The sequence below is a fragment of the Aspergillus puulaauensis genome, chromosome 3, assembly GCF_016861865.1.
Source record: "Aspergillus puulaauensis MK2 DNA, chromosome 3, nearly complete sequence".
Classification (NCBI taxonomy): Eukaryota; Fungi; Ascomycota; class Eurotiomycetes; order Eurotiales; family Aspergillaceae; genus Aspergillus; species Aspergillus puulaauensis.
The window spans coordinates 4,399,956-4,414,447 of NC_054859.1; the positions used below are offsets into that span (position 1 = coordinate 4,399,956).

At 52.6% G+C, this 14,492-nt stretch overlaps 7 protein-coding genes across 7 annotated transcripts; 4 read left to right on the plus strand and 3 right to left on the minus strand.

Annotated features, from left to right (window-relative positions):
- Window positions 1-349: 349 nt before the first annotated feature.
- Window positions 350-1,621, plus strand: APUU_31740S (sialidase family protein; the record flags this gene model as incomplete). The annotated part of the gene is made up of 1 exon (XM_041702978.1): window positions 350-1,621. The coding sequence occupies one exon, from the start codon at window positions 350-352 to the stop codon at window positions 1,619-1,621; it is 1,272 nt and encodes a 423-aa protein (XP_041555709.1).
- Window positions 1,622-1,728: 107 nt separating this feature from the next.
- On the minus strand, window positions 1,729-2,829 carry APUU_31741A (MBL fold metallo-hydrolase; the record flags this gene model as incomplete). The annotated part of the gene is made up of 2 exons (XM_041702979.1): window positions 1,729-2,576; window positions 2,625-2,829. The coding sequence occupies 2 exons, from the start codon at window positions 2,827-2,829 to the stop codon at window positions 1,729-1,731; spliced, it is 1,053 nt and encodes a 350-aa protein (XP_041555710.1).
- Window positions 2,830-4,238: 1,409 nt separating this feature from the next.
- Window positions 4,239-6,066, plus strand: APUU_31742S (GMC family oxidoreductase; the record flags this gene model as incomplete). Its single annotated transcript, XM_041702980.1, has 3 exons — window positions 4,239-4,272; window positions 4,333-5,046; window positions 5,096-6,066. 3 exons carry the CDS (start codon window positions 4,239-4,241, stop codon window positions 6,064-6,066), a joined length of 1,719 nt encoding a protein of 572 aa, XP_041555711.1.
- A 169-nt stretch (window positions 6,067-6,235) lies between these two features.
- APUU_31743A (uncharacterized protein) lies at window positions 6,236-7,622 on the minus strand (the record flags this gene model as incomplete). Its single annotated transcript, XM_041702981.1, has 6 exons — window positions 6,236-6,815; window positions 6,868-6,922; window positions 6,972-7,108; window positions 7,170-7,341; window positions 7,395-7,434; window positions 7,482-7,622. 6 exons carry the CDS (start codon window positions 7,620-7,622, stop codon window positions 6,236-6,238), a joined length of 1,125 nt encoding a protein of 374 aa, XP_041555712.1.
- Window positions 7,623-8,626: 1,004 nt separating this feature from the next.
- Window positions 8,627-9,667, plus strand: PRX7 (short-chain dehydrogenase/reductase Prx7; the record flags this gene model as incomplete). The annotated part of the gene is made up of 3 exons (XM_041702982.1): window positions 8,627-8,660; window positions 8,734-9,204; window positions 9,285-9,667. The coding sequence occupies 3 exons, from the start codon at window positions 8,627-8,629 to the stop codon at window positions 9,665-9,667; spliced, it is 888 nt and encodes a 295-aa protein (XP_041555713.1).
- An 819-nt stretch (window positions 9,668-10,486) lies between these two features.
- Window positions 10,487-11,468, minus strand: PRX6 (SDR family oxidoreductase; the record flags this gene model as incomplete). Its single annotated transcript, XM_041702983.1, has 3 exons — window positions 10,487-10,709; window positions 10,763-11,364; window positions 11,421-11,468. 3 exons carry the CDS (start codon window positions 11,466-11,468, stop codon window positions 10,487-10,489), a joined length of 873 nt encoding a protein of 290 aa, XP_041555714.1.
- A 552-nt stretch (window positions 11,469-12,020) lies between these two features.
- PRX5 (peroxiredoxin prx5) lies at window positions 12,021-14,195 on the plus strand (the record flags this gene model as incomplete). Its single annotated transcript, XM_041702984.1, has 10 exons — window positions 12,021-12,149; window positions 12,208-12,321; window positions 12,370-12,407; window positions 12,457-12,610; window positions 12,667-12,887; window positions 12,937-12,983; window positions 13,034-13,672; window positions 13,726-13,945; window positions 14,002-14,092; window positions 14,142-14,195. The coding sequence occupies 10 exons, from the start codon at window positions 12,021-12,023 to the stop codon at window positions 14,193-14,195; spliced, it is 1,707 nt and encodes a 568-aa protein (XP_041555715.1).
- Window positions 14,196-14,492: the final 297 nt, after the last annotated feature.

Below are 14,492 nucleotides of genomic sequence, written 5' to 3' on the forward strand. Positions count from 1 at the left end.
ATGTCCTATGCTGTTGCAGATTCATGGGTCCATCTTAAAGAGGAGCGCATGAATCATCATTTGTTTAATAATGTCCACATGGTTACACATACTCAACACAGTCACTCAGGCTGGATCACAGCTTAAGTGTGTGCATCGTACATTTATTTATCCTGGTATTGAAACTACCTCTCTATTGTAATTAGATAGGCAGGCTTGATTAGTTGGAGAAGCGATGCTTAGCGATTCGCTCATCGGAAGCACTGTGTCGCTTCCTCGCATCGTTATCCGACCCGACGAGGGCTCAATAGTATTGTAGTATATATCCCGCCAGACTTCCAACTCTCAATGAAAGAAATTCGTATCAAAAATGCTATATTCCTTGTACAGCTCACGTCGGGCTCTAACTGCCCAGTCACTTGTCTTGTCAGTCCTCGCCCTTCTCGCACTCTCACATGCAGCAGTGCTCAACCAGACACTGGCCCAAAATGGCGACGGCCCATTCAAGTACTACCGCATCACTTCTCTGGCGAGCCTAGGCAATGGTATTGTACTGGCCTCTTTCGACGGGCGCCCAGATGGCGCAGACGCCCCGTCGCCGAATTCAATTCTCCAGCGACGCAGCACAGACAATGGCGAGAGCTGGGGGTCTCTGACCTACATTGCGCAAGGCCGGCCTGGTTCAGAAGGGGTCCAGAAGTACGGATTCAGTGATCCAAGCTACGTGATTGATAGCGGCAGGGAGACAGTATTCAACTTACACGTCTTCTCGAAAGATCAAGGCTTCTCAGGAAGTGTCCTCGGCAATAACGACACAGATGTTGATGTGCTGAGCGCCGAGGTGTCTGTGTCCACCGATGCAGGACTCAGCTGGACGACTGACCCTGATAATCAGCCTGACCTGCCCCCGGTGGCGTCCGGCAAGGAGGGGGCCCCGCCGCTGATTACAACCGCTATCAAGCCAGTAGGTGCCACAGTCGATGGTGTTGATAATGTTGGCGGGGTGCTGGGAGCATTTGCCACTTCTGGACAAGGCATCCAGCTCAAATACGGGAAATATGCTGGACGACTGGTCCAACCGTTTGTTGGCAGCGTGGTTCAGCGCGATGGGTCGACGGCGTCTCAGGCGTATAGTGTCTACAGCGACGACAGTGGCAGTACATGGCAGATGGGCACACCTGTCGGTACCGGCATGGATGAGAACAAGGTAGTCGAGCTCTCGAATGGAACACTCATGCTGAATTCGCGATCCAGTGACGGTAGTGGATATCGTAAAGTCGCGTTGTCCAACGATGGAGGCGAAACTTACTCGACCCCCAGGGTTGAGACTCAGTTGCCGGACCCGGGGTGCAATGGGGCTATTACGCAGATGTACCCTGATGCTGAGGAGGGGTCTGACCTGGCTAGAATACTCCTCTTCACGAATGCGAATAGCCAGGAGTCGCGGGTAAATGGGACCGTGAGGTATTCGTGTGATGATGGGAACACCTGGTCTGCTGGCAAGGTATTCAGCCCTGGAGCAACAAGCTATTCAACAGTCACTGCACTGGACAACGACATGTTCGGAATATTCTACGAGGCGTTGGATAACGAGTTGGTCCTTCTTCGAGTGGATGCGAACTGGCTGGGTGTTTCTTGTTGATTGGCTGCCAGCAATCTACTTGGTTCAGTGTCTGCAATAGTCATAAGCAACCATATTTTGTCTTGTAATTCATGCTCGATCTAGTAGTCTGGAGTATCCATAGACGGTTACTGGCTAAGGTACATATTCATTCTAGCTGCATACGTCCGGATGCACAGCGATTGAACCTTGCACCACCGCTTATAAGCATCAGCGCCTATGACATACGGGTTCGCGACATTGCAGCCCTTGTCGCCGCACTCGCGATGCGCCAGAAGGTCCAGGTGATACAGGCTGCGGTCTCTCGCCTGATGGTTACCGATGAGAACCTCGACGTCGTGTTGGCCTGCCAGTCCGCTGAACCGCTCGAACGAGGCCACTTGCTGGGTTAGGGTTTCTGCTGTTTTGGAAAACCCCATGCCACCGTATAACGCAGCTACATGGGTCTCGCCGCTCTGGAGGTCATTCACTGGGAAGATCCATGAGATTGTGCCATCGGTATGGCCAGGGGTCTCGTAGAAGGTAAGAGTCAGGTTGCCCACTGTAAGACGATATCCGTCACTGACAGTAAGAGCCTTGTCGTTCTTGAGGGGACCCAAACTATCCTCGAGCATTGCCTCCCATGCGTTTGCTGAAGCCACCACGGGGACATTATACTTCTCTTGCAGATACCTGGCACCGCCGTAATGGTCAAAGTGCTCATGACTGATTAGCACATACTTAATATCCTTCCCAGAGTACCCGAACTTTTCGATGCCTGGGATGATGATTTTCTCTGCTTCCTCTGCCGATGCCAGTGTATCGAAGATGACGAGCCCGTCTCCGGTGCCGTATGCCCAAGAAGACCACGCTACTTGGCCGACAAAGAAGAGACCGGAAAATACCTCGGTTGCTGGTACGAACCCGTTGGACTGGGAAAGTCTGTCCAACTCCGAATATATGGGCAGGGAGCTGCAGTCGCGAGCGAAGTATGGATCTGTGACTGTCAGTCCTCTGCCAGACAACATGCAGTTGAGGTGCATACATATATCCTGCTGGGCCAGGTCTCGTGCCTCAGACAGATACTTTGTCACATTGGCCTTCTGTTCATCTGGGAAGGATTTGTAGCTCGTGTAGTCCGCGAAGTAGTACTCGTTTCGTATCCCTGTGGTTATATCCGCAGCAGACTCTCTTTTCTCTAGGCAGCAAAAGCCTGGAGCAACTAAAGAGAGAAGAGCAAAGAGTTTCATGATTCGTGACCTAGACAAGGACATCTACTAGCATGCGTTAGACGGTTGTGCTTTTCAATATCTTCAACCCAGGACGGGCTGGCTTGAGGCCTATTTATCAAGAGAGCTGCCCTTTTCCATTACGCTGCCCCATCCATCCGGCAGCACCAGATAGGAAGTAGACTTCCAGATTATAGTGACAGGAAAAGGCATATCCGGCACGATGTCCAGTCCCCACCTCTTGACAGAGGAGGGGGTGGGGATAGCGGGGAGGCCAAGCCCCCAAAATGCGGAGAGAAGGGGAGATTCTTGATTGCGATAGAGGCAAATGGAAGACAGAGATCATTCGACGAGATCAGTAGAATCGGCTGTCATTGACAACCCCACCTTGTCACCCGAGTCAAGCCACGGTCAACAGGACACTGAACACTGCCGTGACTGACTCCAGTTTGGCGGGGAGAAACAGCTTTCACATTACATAGCGATTTGGGTAAATTGATCTCCTAGCTAGTAGGTCATTACTGGTGGACATACAGGGTGACCTGTTGGTGTAGTTATATATATATTTCTAGCCAGGCTCTTCTAGGATTCCTATGTCCGACAACTTATTGATTCCGGCAGTTGAACACGGGATATAGGACAATCTAGCGTAGTTTATTGTATAGAGACTGACCATATACGGTCGTCAAGAGTCTGGTAAATCAAGGAGCCTCTTCCAATATACCAAGACGCAGCAGACCCATTTTACCTGCACGGTGTTCGTTCCACCTGAAGACATCCTTCAGATCGAGTGGGTCACTGATAGACTGCGCCGCATCCCAAAGCAGAGAATGGATGAAGCAGGCATCAGATCCGAAGTTCAACCGACAGTAAGCAGGCCGGAATCCCTGATCCTTCAAGGACTGAAGACTTGATGGCGACACCAGTGGGACGGCAGAGTTGCACATCTCAATAAATGACCCACGGAGCAGCACCGGTGAGTGACCGTTGACTGGCTGTCAGACCGGGCGGCCCCGATTGCTGTTCGTGCCAGTCTACAAGTAGCTTAGCAGACGATGGGGAGCCCACTTAGGGCGAGGTTACTCTGCGTCAAAGTGCGGATAGCCTCACTCTAGCTCGCTTGGGCAGGCGGAGGATGCCACTAACGACGAGGGCTCCGCTCGCTGCTTCGAAACGGTCGTCAAGCGGCTAGACACTCCAATCCAGGCTGCACACGCTGTTCGCAAGTGGAGCAATCTCAGATATTGTTCGAAGCCATTGGGCGCCGGGGGGAACACGGCATAGAGTGGAATCCAGCCCCCAACGATTCCCCGCGGTCGAGATGGTGGCATGTATTATTTGGAATAACTCCTCTTTTTGTGCGAGGTCGTCCGTCTGCTGCAGTGTCCGAATTTAATTCTTTTTCACTCTTCATCTCAAAATCCAGCCAGATGGACACCCCGTTTGACTTCGTCGTCGTCGGCAGTAAGTACACCGTACATCACACGTCGCAGGACCAAGTCACCATTGAATTAACATTTCCAGGCGGCCCTGCTGGCAGTACCGTCGCCTCCAAGCTCGCCAATTCGCCCAAGGCACCGACAGTGCTGCTCCTCGAAGCCGGTGGACTCAATGCAGACCCCAACCTCCGAGTCGACGGCCAGCGCTGGCTCACCTTCCAGAACCAAGACATGAACTGGGGGTACAAAACAACGCCGCAGGAGCACTGCAACAACCGCGAGATCGACTACTCGCGCGGCCGCGGAATGGGAGGCTCCAGCGCCATCAACTTCGGCGTGTACAGCGTCGGCGCCCGCGACGACTACAACGAGTGGGCGCGCCTCGTCGGCGACGATGCCTTCCGCTGGGAGCCCGTGCAGGCGCGGTTCAAGGCGCTCGAGACGTTCCACGCGGGCGTCCCAGCTGGTCTGGATGCGAAGTATGCGGCGCCCGCGGCGGACGACCATGGCAGCGCTGGCCCGCTGCATGTTGGGTTTGCGCAGGAGTGGGAGCGTGATCTGCCTGAGCTGCTGGATGTCTTTGAGCAGGCTGGGTTTCCTCTCAATCCGGATCATAACTCGGGCAATCCGATCGGGATGTCGGTTTTGATCAACTCGGCTGCGAATGGACGGCGCTCTACGGCGGCGGATCTGCTGCAGCCCACGCCGAAGAATTTGACTGTTGTCACGAATGCCCCGGTGCAGCGGCTGGTGCTGGAGGGTAAGAAGGCTGTCGGTGTTGAGGCGGATGGAAAGAAATGTATGTACTTTGCTGTTAACTGTGGGTTGCAACTAACATGCCTTGTCAGACTACGCTGCAAAAGAAGTCGTCCTGTGCGCTGGATCGCTGGAGGACCCTCGGATCCTGATGCACTCTGGTATTGGACCTGCTCAGCAGCTTGATGAATTCAAAATCCCCGTTGTCCTTGACGCCCCTGCTATCGGACAGGGCTTAAAAGACCATTGCTTCGTGCCCATCGTCAACACGCGCGTCGAGAACAGCACGCAGCGTCGAGAGTTTTACGGCGACGAAGAAGCCATGGCCAGCGCTCTGGAGCAATGGAAGAAGGACGGATCAGGGCCGTGGTCCAAGTTCGCCTGCGAGCTGGGCATTGGGTGGTTCAAGCTCGACCGTCTGACTTCCTCTGCGGAATTCCAGGCGCTTCCTGAAGAGCAGAAGCAATTCCTGCTGCAGACCACAGTTCCTCACTACGAGGTCCTCACCCATTTCCCCATCCACTGGTTCATTCCGGACTTTGCGAAGGAGGCCCTGAACTACTCCTGTCTGCTTGTCTTCCTATTCAATAGTCAGGTTAACGGCGAGGCTGTACTGCAGTCGTCAGACCCTAATACGCCGCTCAAGTTCGATCCCAAGTTCCTGTCGCACGAATTCGACCGCCGCACAGCAATCGAGGCCCTGCGTGATTCGTTGCGTATTGCGCAGTATGATGGTTACACGAAGGATAACGTGCAGCAGTTGGCTGGTCCAAAGTCCGACTCGGATGAGGACTTGCTGGAATACTGGCGCGAGAATATCTCGTCGAGCTGGCATATGACAGGCACGGTCAAGATGGGCAGGCCAGGAGATGCAAACGCCGTCGTCGACAAGGACTTCCGCTTTATGGGCATTGATAACCTGCGAGTGGCGGATATGAGTGTTGTTCCAGTGTTGTCGAACTGCCACGTTCAGGCTGTGGCGTATGTGACTGGAGCTACAGCTGCAGACAAGCTGATCAGGGAGTATGATTTGGCTGGGACTACAAGCCTGGGAAAGCTATAGCTTGAACCTGGGGTATACTCCGTAATTGCGTGGATACCGTTGGCCATCCAGTTCTTGAAGTCCTCAAAATATATTACAATCCTAGCAAGCCAGGACAAGGGTGTGAATTGGTTCTTTGTAGACAAAACCACATAATTATAAACTCATAACTCAGTAATAACTCCTGATATCACAGTCGTCTTTGCTGCTCTGACTGAAGCGAATATTCTGTTGTAACATGAATCGCCAGGTCATTCTGGGGATGTGGCCGTGGAGAGTTTCTTTCATTCTTCGCGCTCTCCAGGATATATTCCTCACTGTCACCAGTCGACACGCGAGTGTCCATATGTCCCGTGTGTAGAACATCATCGAGTTCAAAGTGCCGTCCATGGCTGCCTCGCCGTCTCGACGTGGCGAATGTCTTTGTGTTTGCCGACGCCTTCGACCCGAAGTTGTTGTATCCTTCGCTGTTATAGTAATTGTTCGACTTCTTGCGGTTCGACGACCCCAAGATCCGGGTGTTGCGGAATAATGGCTTGATACCTGGTAGTGAAGCGACAATTGCTGCAACGAAGCACTCGCGGCTGGCCCAGCCGAGGGCAATCGGGAGACTGGTGATACTGGCGAGGGAGTAGTAGGCTCGCAGGATGGTACAGATCATGATGAAGAAGCCGGAGGAGAACATGAGGGCCAGGACGATTTTGCGTGGAAGGGGGACTTGGAGCTTTGCGAGGATGGGAATAGGGATGACGATAATGCAAATGTCGGATCTATCAAGATTGTATCAGTATTAATTCACAGGGAGATAGACCGGTGACATACAAGACGTTAAAAACGGCAATCTCGACATAGAGAGGCTGCCGGAGAGTGCAGTGATCTGTAGACTATATTAGAATATCAACTCTGGATGGCACAAGGCAGCTTACCTCCTGGGTATGGCTGGATCTGCCAGTTGCGGTGGATGGGTGTACACATGCAGACGTGCGTCAGCACGCATGCAAGCCAAATAATACCACAGAAGACTGAAGAGCCAACAACCAAATGTCGGTGCCATGTTCCTGCGCTGTTGATCCATGGGGTGTTAGCGTTGCAGTGTTATATCAGGTGTATCAAAGGGAACGTACGTGAGTTTCCAGTAAAGGCAGAGCAGGACTCCCTTCAGGCACCATATATAACAGATATACCAGATCCAATTCATGAATGCGAGCTTGGAGCCCAGGATCATGTTCTCGAACTGGCTCTCAGGGACAGCCATTGCAGTCTCTGCGTCGAGACCAATGTTGGTTCCAAGGATTCCTATGGCGAGGTCAGCTCTAGAAGCAAGACTGTCAGCTTTTGCGAATGCTCACCCATTTCATGTATATTGACGGTAAGGATCGTGAAGAATATCTTTCCCGGTCAGCGATAGCAAGTCAAGAGAGAATTGGGGTAGTTACTATGGCCAACACGGCAAAGGCATCATCGAGACGCAGCCCACGGATTCCTCCCATATTGAGTCGTGCCACAAGCCGCAGCAGCAGGAAGAAGATGCCAATGCCATATTCGCTCCATGTCTCAGCATTCTGGTCGTACGCCATAGTGAACGACCTCAAATGGCAGCAATGGCAGCAATGGCAGCACTTCCAGGGAGAGGTTTTCCAAACGGGAAACCTGAAACCTTCAGGGCACGGCGGATGCTTAAAAGCGAGTGGCGTGGGGACAAGAAATATGACCGTTGCAGGATCGACTTCAAAACAGATGTCAGAATAGTACAGATGCACCTCTCCTGTAAATCGGTGGTCCTAGTACGCTGTGGCTCGCATTACCCTGCCTTCTCCTGCAGCCGTCCCAGGCCGAAGGAACAGGTAGGTCCGTTCACAAGGCATATATATCTTCAGGGCCATTCGTAGACTGCTATGCCCTTGTGCCAGGGATCTGCCATTGACGAATGCTGCTGAAACGGGAACTGATACTCCGACCCCCTGACATTGGAATTGTGACAGGCCGTCAAGCAATTCCACCCAGTCATGGGTGAGACCCATTTACTCCGAGTACTCGGTCGTTGGTGTCATCTGCAGTGGGCAGATTAGGATTGTCAGACTCTTCCATCGCGCTCCGCCCCACGCCGTAGTGCCCGTCTCGGGGAAGAGGAACCGCGGGTTTCACTATCGTAAGTTAGTTAAGCCAGGCGCTCGGCAGAAGTGGCACTGCTTGACTCTCACAGGCTACGAGGGACCTGAAGGATCTACCGCGGTGGAACCTGCAGACAGTTGGGAGTGGCGCTTCCTGACTCGGGGACGGTCCTGGCCGAGTACCAGGCCAACAACCGTTAGACTAGTCACATAACTTGACAATGTCTCTTACCCAAAGCAGACAGTAGCGACGGCCAGATTGTGGGCTGATGATGAGCGAGAATATCCTATGGGGCTGCTGGAAAGAACAAGCGAACTGGGTAAAGAGTCCACGCTGCAGTTGCGCCCACCTATGGAAGATGATCACCACATTGCATATACATAAGACCAGGCGTTCACAAAGCCATTCCAGGTGACATCGTCTTGAATCTCCGGGGCCGGAACGAACATCCTTGCAAATCGCGCTGAAAATGGCGCCAAAAGTTGCCTTGATCACAGGTGGAGGTGGGCTGCTCCTCATTGAATCTCGGTGATGCGTCGACTCCTGTCCATATACTGACACTGCATTCACATTTAGCAAATGGAATGGGACTGGCAGTTGCTGCTGCGCTGTCTACACGTCCTGAATGGGAAATCCACATCCTCGATATCAACTCAGACAGCGGCACAAAAGCAGCTGAGGGTCTTGCCCGCACGACCTTCCACTACGCAGATGTCACAAAGTACCAGATCCTGAGCGAGGCGTTTCAGAAATGCTTCCAGGCGCACAAGAAACTCGATTTTGTGTTCGCCAATGCCGGCATGATCGAGCGGTTCAACTTCTACGACTCCCACCCCTTCGGTTCCGGCGAGATGGTGGCGCCGCCACCGGAACCCGATCTGCTATCAATCGATGCAGACTTAAAAGGGGTAATCCTGACGACGTATCTAGCGCAGCATTACTTCCGCGCATCGCCGGGCAATGGCGTTGGGGCCAGTATTGTGATGACCGCTAGCTGCGGCGGACTGTATCCGTCATTCTACTCCCCACTGTACTCTTCAGCCAAATGTGAGTTCACAATTTGCGAAAACCTTGTCTCTTGTCCCGTGCGGTGTGTATTCTCTCTAACTGCGACCGTTTCATAACAGTCGGTGTGGTTGGTTTCATGCGCTCGATTGCCCAGCATTTCCATGCGGGCGGCGTCCGTGCCAACGCCATTTGCCCCGGGATCGTACGCACCAACCTGGTTGATCAGAAGGGATGGAGTGCCTTCCCCCAGCATCGATTCACCGAAATGGAGTCGGTGGTCCAAGTGGTGCTGCAGCTGGTGGGCGAGGGCGAGGGCGAGCCCGGCTTGACAGATGCACGCGGTACCCACGTACCCACCGACAGACTCTTCGGCCAGGCCGTGGAGATCTCGGACACTGGCGTCTACTTTCGCGAGCAGCATTCCTTTTGCGACGACGGCATGCGCGAGGTGATGGCTGCGACGGTGCTGGAGAACCAGGTTGGGGCCATTTTGAACAAGTAGTTAGTAGTTACAGAGTAGCTTAGAGATCAGCATAAACTGGGTATTTGAATCAGTATCGATTCAGATGAGTAGAGTCAGTTTCAGACAGAAGTACGATAATTCATTAAGATGAGGACTCCGTATGATAGACCATTATTCAGTCTTGGAGAACTCAGAGTTGCTGCAATTGCCATGAAAAGGAGACTTGAGAGTTGACAATGTGACAACAATCCCGCACTAAGGACACTAAGTGTAGTAGTAGCGACACTAAGACGAAGGAGTAAGGACACTAAGGATAACCTGCAAGTTTGCTCCACAAGGCGGGCTGTTCGGTCTTGACAGTTGACAGTCACACTTTGACGGCGACGGCAGGGCGCCACTCGCGATTGACATCAGAGCATCCATTGCGAGGTGGAACTGCCCAAGACGGATAAGACAATCTTGATTCTTGAAGGATCACTGAAGAACGAGAACATGCCGAGGATAAATTGCAGGATCGATTGGCAGCTGGCAACAATGGAGACCCACGCGGGTATACGCCCGCCGTTCCGTTGACGCAGTCAAGCAGGAGCGAGTCAGGGTTTACACATCCAACTGGTTGGCTCGGTTGAGAGTCTACATGCTTAAATGGCTGGCACTGACGAAGAAAAGACCGTCAAATTGCGACTAGTTGGAGCTGCTGCGATCGGCCCTGCAGGCGCCCCAAGACGGGACCCTGGCATGCAGGCCAAGCGAATTAGGGCTCGCTGGTCTCAAGTCCGACGCTGACACGGACCGTGTCAGCCGTGCCACTCCATCGCTCCTTCGTTCCTTCGCTCCTTCGGCTTGGACTTGCGTGTTTCACGCAATGGCATCCGGCAGCTGCGAGTCCTCGCCATGCATCATGTGGAATAAGGGTTCCCACACGGTGACAGCCCGTTTGGTGAAATGGCCGTTTCCGTACTCGGGCAGGTTGTAGTAGATCAACTCCTTCACGGAACATTCCAGTGCCTGGCCAGTCAGTCCTGTGGTATCTTGGAGGAACACCTGATACCCCCTCAGGACAGTCTCAACGGGGGTTAGGCTGGGGCTGGTGTGAGCATCCATTCAAACAAGCAGCAGACTCGGTAGACTCACCACTCTGGAGTAACAGCTGCTGTCATCTCTGGCGGAACGATCGGGGTGTCCACCATGCCGGGCATCACGACATTGATAAAGATGTTCTCCTTTTGCTTCAGCAGCGGGGCCATACCGCGCACGAAGTGGTTGACGGCCGCCTTGGTGCCGCAGTATACAGGATAGGTCTTGTGGGGGAAGACGCCCCCGATACTTCCTGTAATGACAATGCGACCGCCGGGCTGAGGGTTGTGTCTCATGAAGTGCGTCGCCAGTTGGGTGCCGTATACTACTCCCTTATAGTTGATGTCAACGACATTCAGCTCGGGAGCCGGAGGCACCTCGTCAACACTCTTGTTTTTCCAGTCATATATGTAAACAGACGAGGTATCGACAATGCCAGCATTGGCACATAGTGCATCGATATGGCCCCATAGCTTGTGGACTTCCCTAAAGACATTCGCGTACTCCTCGTAGTTGGAGATATCGGCAGGGAAGAACCGAACATTGTCGCCAGGGAGGGTCTTCAGAAGAGCCTCTCCAGCATCGCGACGCCGACCTACACAGGCAATCTTCCATCCTCGTGTGGCCAGATCCCGGGCAATATCAACCCCGATGCCAGACTGCAGTGGTAGGTCAGTGACAGCTCGACATTGCCCCGCGTGTTTGGTGTACTAACAGTGGCTCCGACAACAATGGCGACACGGTCTTCTACATGCGAGCCCATGTCGAGTATGCTCCGTACGCTGGTAAATGCTTGGTTGGTATAAGAAGGCCGATTGGTCTCAGACTCAACTGCGTAGCTTTTAAGAGGCACCCGAGACGATCACCTTTACGTGGCGCACACAACACAATTCAATTGTGTCGACATTAGTCAGGAAGGATTCAACTCGAAAGTCAAAGCTTCAAGTAACCGGTCCCAATTGACTCCACGTCGAATGTGGATCGGCATCAGCGAGTCAGTTGCTATCCCCGGGAACTGTCACAGACCGTTTCCAGGGGGGTCGAGCCAGCCCCGTAATTGGGACCCGCCAACGGTTCGGGACATGGACTGACCTCCCTATTCTCTGGGGCTTCAGCAGGTTCTCTTTGTCAGAGGCCATCTACTGCATTGGGAGGGTTCGCCGAATCCACCTGGTGCCCCTCCCAATGCAAGGGAGCTCAATGACCTGCTGCTCGCTGCAGCAAAGCTACTAGAAATCTTCCTGGTCTCCTTGGATTTGTCTTCTTCATACTACCTCACTCCTCTGCCTTCTCTTACCACTGTCTCTCATTAAACATGGCCACTGATAGTGAGAAAGATCCGGTGCAGGACACTGCTCGTTCTGAGCCGCAGTCACCGTCCACCGTCGACGACCCCAGCTCCGCGCCCCCAGTCGTGACTTTGAAGACATGGATTGTTTCTTCTGTTCGTTCTCCAAATGTCTAGCGTCTCTAAGTGAGGCTGACTGTATTCTTCGGTCTAGATTCTGTCTTGTGGCTATGGCTTGTCCTTCTGGCCTGTCCCTGTTGTTTCGGCCATTGGCACGATGGTTGCCACGGACATGGGTGATCCTACTGGATACATCTGGTTTGTGCCTGTATGAGGCTCTCCCTTGTCTGCAAGTATAATGGCTAATGCGTATTAGGCTTGGACTATCTCAATCACCTGTGCATTCTTGATCTTGTATGCCTCAATCCCTTTTTGTGGCTTTCGATGCTCATTTCTATTACAGCGGTCCCAACTCGGATCTTCTGGGTCGACGCTGGTTCCTCGTCTTGGGCAATCTGATTTGCTTCGTCGGCCATGTAATTGTGGCTTCTGCAAAAAATACGAACCAGATCATCGCCGGGCTCGCTGTCTCTGGGTTTGGCGCAGCCAACTGCCAGGTAGGACTTTGCTTAATTGTTTGACTCGGCTGTGCTGACAATAAACCCGCTGGTAGATGGCTGCGTTTGCACTTCCTGAGCTTCTACCGAACAAGTGGCGCCACATTGGCGTGGTCATTGCCGACTTGACTGTGTATATCGCCGTTATTGTTGCGCCGGTCACTGCACGTTATGGCTATGAGCTCGGGACCTGGACGTGGAATTTCTGGGGGGTTGCTATTTTCCAGGGTCTGTCGTTTATCGGACTGCTGGTACTCTACCATCCCCCTAAGCATCCGTACGTATAATAACCTCAGGCTCTATATCCCAAGGCTAACCAAACCCAGTCTCGGAGTCCCTTATAGCGAGGCGTTCAGGTCCCTGGACTACGTCGGTGAGTGATAGACCAGTCTACCACACCAGAACCTACTAATCCAACTTTAGGGGCATTCCTTTTCATCGGCGGTGCTGTTCCCTTCCTGATGGGCATTGTCTGGGCTGGCGTCTACGACTCCAACGACGCACACGTTGTCGCACCCCTCGTCGTTGGCGCTGCTGTCCTAATCGTATTTGCCCTTTGGGAAACATATGGCAATCTTAAATACCCCCTTACCCCGACCTACGTCTTCTCCAGCTCATGGGGCCGCGACTTCACTGCACCTGTTATCGCACTGGGTGTTGTCAACATGTTCTACTACTCGTCCAGCATTCTCTGGCCCCAGATGATCACTCTGTTCTACACCAACGGTGGCCTTGACTGGAAATATTCGATTGTCCTGTCCCTCCCTCAGGGATTTGCAATTCTGTTTGGTGCCATCCTGCTCTCTGCGCTAGGCAGCAAGCTTCGACACTGGCAGTGGCAGTTGACTGGGTCTGTATTTGTTATGGTGCTTTTCGGCAGTTTGTTAGGCATTGTGACGCCTGACAACAAGGGAACCATGATTGCGTTTGTCTTTCTCTCGCAGGCTGGCTTTGGCTGGGGTCTGTACCTGAGTATTGCCATTACACAGATGGGTGTCGAGCACAAGAACCTTGGTGTCAGTGGAGGTATCTCTGGATGTATTCGATTCGCGGCTGGTGCAGGTATGCTTTTAATGTTTGACAATAATCAACTGTTGAGTGCTAATTATCTTCAGTTGCAACCTCCATCTACCAGACTGTCTACAGCAAGAGTACCACCAAGTACATGATGAAGTATATTCCGGCCGCAGTGACTGCCGCTGGCTTGGATGAGTCCAAGGTTGAAGAGCTCATGGGCGTTGTATCTGGGGGAGCAGCTGCTCTAAAGGACTACAGTCCAGCCGTCGCTGCTGCTGCAGAGGCTGCCCTTGCCAATGCCTACTGTAAAGCTATCTTGTATGTATTTCTCAGTCAACTGCTTTGTCCTTATACAATGGCTGACATCTGTCTAGCGTGGTTGCTATGGTATCCATGGCCTTTGGTATCCTGGGCTTGGGAGCCTGTCTTTGCTGCAAGGACGTCGATTCCAAGATGACCAACAAGGTATGTTAATCACAATATTGGACAGAATAGATCACTGACAGTCCTACAGATTGAAGTTTACCTCGAGAACACAGACCTCTCCGACCGCAACAAGTACCACTAGCTGCGTTGCAGAGGCTGCAGAATCATCTCATTTAACATGCAAGCAGACATACTTCCAGCGGTTCCATACTCGACGGTGTTATAAAAGCGGTTCGCTGCTCAGCCTAATTTTCTGTATTGATTGTCACTGTTGTTAGCTATTATAATATTTCATTTGTTTAGACAATACCTCAGCGTGTGGATATATATTCAGGGTCTCGTCACCCACACCCAGTAACCCACACTTCCTGGTATTACTTGCATATGTCCCACTGTCGTCTCTCATTAATTATTCATTCTATAAATATTTGATACTCTT